Source organism: Hypomesus nipponensis, chromosome 15, assembly GCF_054491055.1.
Source record: "Hypomesus nipponensis isolate SF chromosome 15, ASM5449105v1, whole genome shotgun sequence".
Taxonomy (NCBI): domain Eukaryota; kingdom Metazoa; phylum Chordata; class Actinopteri; order Osmeriformes; family Osmeridae; genus Hypomesus; species Hypomesus nipponensis.
Window position 1 is genome coordinate 8,566,377 of NC_140375.1, and position 6,262 is coordinate 8,572,638.

The following is a 6,262-nucleotide window of genomic DNA, read 5'->3' on the forward strand; positions in this document are numbered from 1 at the left end:
AAATATATGTCATATATATATATATGTCAATATTTACCAAAGAGAGACAACATGCCTCCATCTCAGATTTCTGTCCTGTTCCTGTAACCATGGTCAATTCATAGTCTTACTAGCAGTCATACTTACGGTTACTATTGATGATGTGTCCCAGTAGATGTAGGAACGGAATGATAAGGGTTGTAGAAGTGTCAAACTAGTGTTGGGGTGATAGATCTGGTCACTAGAACTCGGGTTAGGACTGTAGTGGTTAGGTTGTTAGGCTGCACACTAAGTTTAGAGTTGTTGAAATGGTCAACCTTTGGTTGGGGTTAGGTTTAAGAATGGTTTATGCTGTGGACATTAGGGTTGGAATTGTAAAGTCAACATCAACCTTCCATACAGGGGAATGAGGACTATCCCTGCTCTGGAACTAACGTCTCTGGAAACCCCTCATGATCCATAAACAGACTTTGTCCAAAGGCTGTTATGACCAAGTTGACAAAACCAAGTTGTGCCAAATGTCATGAATGGTTTGTTTGTTTGTTATGGAATTTCCTAGTCTTCTAACAAGCATATCACACCGCGATCATCTGCCCGACTCTGGAAAAACCAGACCTTTTTCTACCACACAATCATCCAGCATGGCCCACCTGCTAGTGCCCTCCCTGTCCCTGTATGTTTATTGGCCCTGGAGTGCAGCCAACCCTGGGTCATCGGCTAATCAGGAGGATGCTGTTGTGACTAGTCTCGTAGTTATATAAGCAGGGGAGGGGCGAGGTGGTATAAAGCTAGGCTCCTGACCCCCAGTCAGACACAGATCCTCCGCAGAACTTGACCCAGCAGGAGGACACAAGCACCTTCATCCTTTGACCCCAAGACACACACAGCTTCATTATGACCAGCATGGAGCCTCAGCAGAACACGTCACCAGGTAAGACACCAGGTGGGGGCTTGTGCACCATCGTCTTTCATGTCCTCCCTTTCTTTGCAACTACTCTCTCTCTTTCCAATCTTCTGTTATACTTGGTGCGGTGTAGATCGCAGTGCTACTGATTAACTCAGACCATCTTCCTCTCTTCCAGTGCCGAAGAAGACCAAACCGAAGGGGGTAAACCACCATTACACAGATGTGCATGGCTTGCCCTGCATCGAGAACCTGGTGCGCTCTGTGGAGGAGACCCCTGAGGCGATCAGCACCAAAATCACAGGAAGTGTACCCACCTGGATCAATGGCAGCCTCCTCCGGAATGGACCTGGCAAATTTGAGATTGGAAACCAGAAGTGAGTAGCAGACTCTGGTGCAGTGTCTCCAGTTCTGCAACTGAGCTCAATATCCACTTCACTGAGATAGCTAGTATAGTTTAGGTTTATATAGTGTTGACATCGAAGGCTTGGTTACGGTATACTGTTTAAGAGCATCTTCCTTAATCAAGCGTGGTCTATTAAAAACACATTGTTGTTTACAGTTATTTACAGTGAGTGCGGGTTTGATTGATTGATATCAACAAACAGCTAACCTCTCCTCCTCTAGGTTCAACCACTGGTTTGATGGTATGGCCCTTCTTCACAAGTTCAAGATCTCTGAAGGCCAGGTGACCTACAAGAGCCGTTTCCTAGGCAGCAACTGTTACCAGGCCAACAATGAGCACAGCCGTATCGTGGTGTCAGAGTTTGGTACTGTTGCCATGCCTGACCCCTGCAAGAACTTCTTCCAGCGTTTCCTGTCCCGTTTTGAGATGCCAAGTGAGTCCTGGCCTGGTCCCAGCTCCTTCTTGCTGGGCATCAGGTTCAGTTAGCCAGACTCACAACAAAGGCCATTATGCAGAGATAGAGTAGAGACTTCAACACAGGAAATTACTATATATGTACCATGTTAAAGACTAACATAGCCAGCCATACACTCTGAATCAGGTGTGCAGTAGCAAGCCTGGAATGAACAAACGTTGAAAAAATGTTTGTTTTTTTCCTGCAGAGCCGACAGATAATGACAACGTGAGCTTTGTGACATATAAAGGCGACTACTATGTCAGCACGGAGACCAACTTCATGCACAGAATCGACCCAGAGACTCTTGAGGCTAAGGAGAAGGTAGGCCCGTGACACACCTCAACAAAACAAACACACCCAGGAAAACACACAAACCATCGATCACACACAACCACCAGAAACACACATCCTAAAACAAACATCAACTGAACCAACAGCTTATACAATGTCTGTCCTGATCAGGTGGATTGGAGCAAGTTCATCGCTGTGAATGGAGCCACTGCTCACCCTCACAACGACCCTGATGGCACCACTTACAACATGGGCAACTCCTACACTGGCAAAGGTATGTCAGCAAGATTCCCTTCGTCTTGTGTCATGTGACCTAACCCCAGCTGTTTGTCCAGAGACCCCTCTACCTCCATTTAACTCAAATCTTCTCTCAGGTGCCACCTATAACATCATCCGCGTTCCTCCCACCAAAAAGAGCCCAGAGGAGACTCTAGAAGGAGCTACAGTGTTGTGCTCCATCCCTTCTGTGGACAAGACCAAGCCGTCCTACTACCACAGCTTTGGTGAGTCGAGGCTGGCTGAAACTGGCGGTGCTTACCTCTACTCAGGCCTCTGTGGGTGATGCACAGAATGAGTTTCTCCAGTAGACTTGGACCTAATGTAGCTTCTGTGTTGTGTGGTTCCAGCCATGTCAGAGAACTACGTGGTGTTCATAGAGCAGCCAATCAAGATGGACCTGCTGAAGATTGTGACAGGCAAGATGAGGGGAAAGGGTATCAGTGATGCCGTATACTGGGACCCAAAACGAGACACCATTTTCCACCTAATCAACAAACAGACTGGGAAGGTGAGCATCCACACGTAGTGACCCTAGGACTAGTTTCCGAAACAAACTATTCATATCAACTGTCTAGCATCGTAACGCAAACAGTTAAAACACATACATTGATTGCGTAGGAAGTCATGCTTCAGTGAGGATGTGCCTAACGTCTCTTTCTGTTTCTGTGTCCAGCTGAGCTCGGTCCACTACCTTACCAAGGCCCTGTCGACCTTCCACCAGATCAACGCCTTTGAGCAGGACGGCCTGCTGGTCATGGACATGTGTGCTTCGGACGATGGCCAAGCCATCAACAACTACATGGTGCAGAACCTGCGCCAATCTGGAGAGGCTCTGGACGAGGTCAGTACACAGCACACAACTCTAACCCCGTGTGAGTGCACACACTCTTGATGTGCTCAGCCTGTTGCAATAAAGCACAGCTCATTAGAAATTGTGTGTTTTTGTCCCCAGGTATATAACACTATGTCCAGAGTGTTCCCACGCCGCTTCGTACTGCCCCTCAATGTGGACCATAACACGCCAATAGGAAAGAACCTGAACACTCGGCCTGACAGCACTGCCACCGCTATCAGGATCAGCAAAGATAAGGTATGAACCAATCAACACCCAGCAATACAGCTGCAGATAATCAAACAATGATGTTTGGAACATGGAAAATGTTGGTCCTCAAATAAAGATTTTTCTGTCTCTCCTGGCAGGTGTTGTGTTCCTATGAGGAGCTTCATGATGAGGAGCTCCACAAATACGGAGGTCTGGAGTTCCCCCAGATCAACTATGCCAAGTACAACACGCATCCCTACCGATACTTCTACGGCTGTGGTTTCCGACACTTGGTGGGAGACACGCTCATCAAAATGGACTTGAAGGACAAATCAATGAAGGTAAGTGGCTATATTAAGTACGTAGGGATAGCATTACCTTGAGAGAGAAATGCTGGGCTTCTGATTGGTTGGCTGACTGTCATGCTGTCACTGTAGGTGTGGGAGCAGCCTGGATTGTATCCGTCTGAGCCCATCTTCGTCCCTTCTCCCGACTCCACTGAGGAAGATGACGGTGTGATCCTGTCTGTCGTTATCACTCCAAATAAGGTCAGTCAGCTTTCCTTTTAGTCACTCACCCTGATTCATTAAAAGAGCTGACCTCCAAATGCTTAATGGATGTGAGATACTAACATGAGTATTCTCTCCCGTCCTGGTCCCTAGGATAAGAGCACCTTCCTCTTGGTTCTGGATGCCAAATCTTTCCAAGAGTTGGCCAGAGCCGACGTTCCTGTCAACATCCCCTATGGCTTCCATGGGACATTCAACAACGCAGCATAGATGGACCAAAAGCAAACAACTGGATGAGATTTGTATAAAGACGTGTAAAAGTGATGGAGAGAAGAGTAGTACTGACTCAGAAAAACACAGCACACAGGACCAAATATTCTACACCCTCCTTTCTGTGTACTGTTTGGACAATATTGGAAAACCTATCCATGCCCTACATAGTTTCAAAAACTTTGTGAACATTTGTCGAGATTGAATACGACTGGTTTACAGATCCCTCATCAAATGCATTGCTTGTCATGTACTTAAATTATTATTTCATGTTTTGTGAATACTAAACTTGTTTAATCTTGTATATAAACAACATAAAAAAACAGACTTGTTGAATATTTGTATTTTCCTTTTTGTGTAAGTGAAATTGATACAGTACTCAAGTGGTGAGGAAAAAAAAACATAACAATTTGACACTGCAACAGATACAAGTTAAAGTGTCAGTAACTGTCAGCAACAAATACATAAATAATAAATAAACGTTGTTTCTTCAGCCTTTTAACAGTTCGGACATGAATGTTGTGGTAGGTGAAGCCTCTATACAGTGTCTAGCCCTGCAGTTTGTCAGAAATGAGAGCTAGCGTCCGTCTCAAATGGTCTTTTTTCTCCTTCAGATGAGCCTCCAGGCCCCTAGCCTCCATCAGAATGTCCTCCAACTGTCTGACCTGTGAGGCATCCCCTGCTGCCCTCTCACTGCAGCATACAAACACAAGGCATCAACACTACTGTACAGACTGTTGAAATAGAAATTAAAAACACTACAGCGTTATTGTTCGTAACAAAAAAAAGAGAGATTTAATTATCTCATTGTGTACTTTGAACTTTTGCCTGTACTGTTTCTGACCTTAAGGCTTGTGAGTACTGGGAAAACAGCACGTTCATCTCTTTATTGGCACCTGTCATTTAATTGTAACCAAAAATGGTAAGCGTCTTGAATGAAGAGAAGGAATTGGAGATTATAAAAAGAAAATAGGACAAGAGATTTAAGGGCCCAAGATTGTACATACTGGCAAGTGCTCCATCAAATAAACCAGAGGAATCTGACGTTGCTGTGTTACTACTAGGTGCTTTTTTCTTCTTAGCTGGAGAATTGTCATGATATGGTATGTGATCAATCTTCAACGTCAGATAAGGAAGGAAAAAAAAAGGAAAGAATATTACATAAAGGAAGTGGTGTCTGTTTCTTGCTCCATCCATACAGTCCACCGTTTCCCAGTGACCAAAATGTTGTAGAAATTAAAGCACAGTAGCACACATCACGTGGATATCCTAGGTCATTCAATCTAACTAGCTAACCTTGGCTGGTTTCCTGCTGAGCTCTTGTGGCATGTTTTTCTTGAGACATTTGTTATCCATACTCCTCCCTGTTGGTAAAACCAAACTCCCTGTCATACTTCTTTCTTTAACTGTAGCAAAGACCAAACCAGTTAGATACAGCACATACATGCAACCAGAAGAATCAGTGTTAGTTGGTTAACCGTTAGCTCTAGTAGTTGGCCGAACATACAGCACATGCTGACATCGGTTAGCCGTTGGCTTTAGTGTACAGTACTGTATAACAAAACTCTATTGCAACAATACAGAAGTATTACAACCTAACGGCTAGTTTGGAGCTAAGTGCTAACTGGTAAGGTAGCTAAACCGTTTGGCTAGACTGTCTTCTGATGCTGTACTCTACAGTACCAGTTGACTAGTTGAATGGTCAGCTGACTAGCTAGCACTAGCTACCGAAAATAAGACTTGTAAGGCCAACGTTTTTAGCTAACCACTTACTAACAAATCAGCTGCAGTTACTGAATCACTTTCTAGCTTGCTAACTAGCGAGATGGTCTAGCTAACCTAGATAGCTACAATTAAAAGTTTCCTGGCTTCAATAACGAATTTCACCTGGAATACTGCGCGAGCAGTAGCCGTAGCAACCAGGTGTACCAAGTAGCATATCTACTTCTTCAAACTACTGTAACACTAGAACTAGGCTAGAGCTAGGCCTACCTAAAAAGCTGACATTAATTTTAGGTTTCTAGAAGATTTTTTATTTTACTTTTTACATAAAGCAATAAATGGACTGTTGGGATTCAAAATAATAATAATAATATCTTCAAATATTTTCATTTCAAATGAGTCT

At 44.2% G+C, this 6,262-nt stretch overlaps 1 protein-coding gene and 1 long non-coding RNA gene across 2 annotated transcripts; one reads left to right on the forward strand and one right to left on the reverse strand.

Annotated features, from left to right (window-relative positions):
- Nucleotides 1–756: 756 nt before the first annotated feature.
- On the forward strand, nucleotides 757–4,646 carry bco2b (beta-carotene oxygenase 2b). The gene is made up of 12 exons (XM_084673555.1): nucleotides 757–910; nucleotides 1,062–1,260; nucleotides 1,511–1,722; nucleotides 1,952–2,067; nucleotides 2,209–2,311; nucleotides 2,412–2,540; nucleotides 2,664–2,824; nucleotides 2,990–3,157; nucleotides 3,269–3,406; nucleotides 3,517–3,699; nucleotides 3,796–3,906; nucleotides 4,021–4,646. The coding sequence occupies exons 1-12, from the start codon at nucleotides 874–876 to the stop codon at nucleotides 4,135–4,137; spliced, it is 1,674 nt and encodes a 557-aa protein (XP_084529681.1). The 5' UTR covers nucleotides 757–873; the 3' UTR covers nucleotides 4,138–4,646.
- A 534-nt stretch (nucleotides 4,647–5,180) lies between these two features.
- Nucleotides 5,181–6,067, reverse strand: LOC146257341 (uncharacterized). The gene is made up of 3 exons (XR_014729879.1): nucleotides 5,911–6,067; nucleotides 5,434–5,501; nucleotides 5,181–5,253 (listed from the first exon to the last, which is right to left on the reverse strand). It is a non-coding gene; the product is annotated as an uncharacterized LOC146257341 (long non-coding RNA).
- Nucleotides 6,068–6,262: the final 195 nt, after the last annotated feature.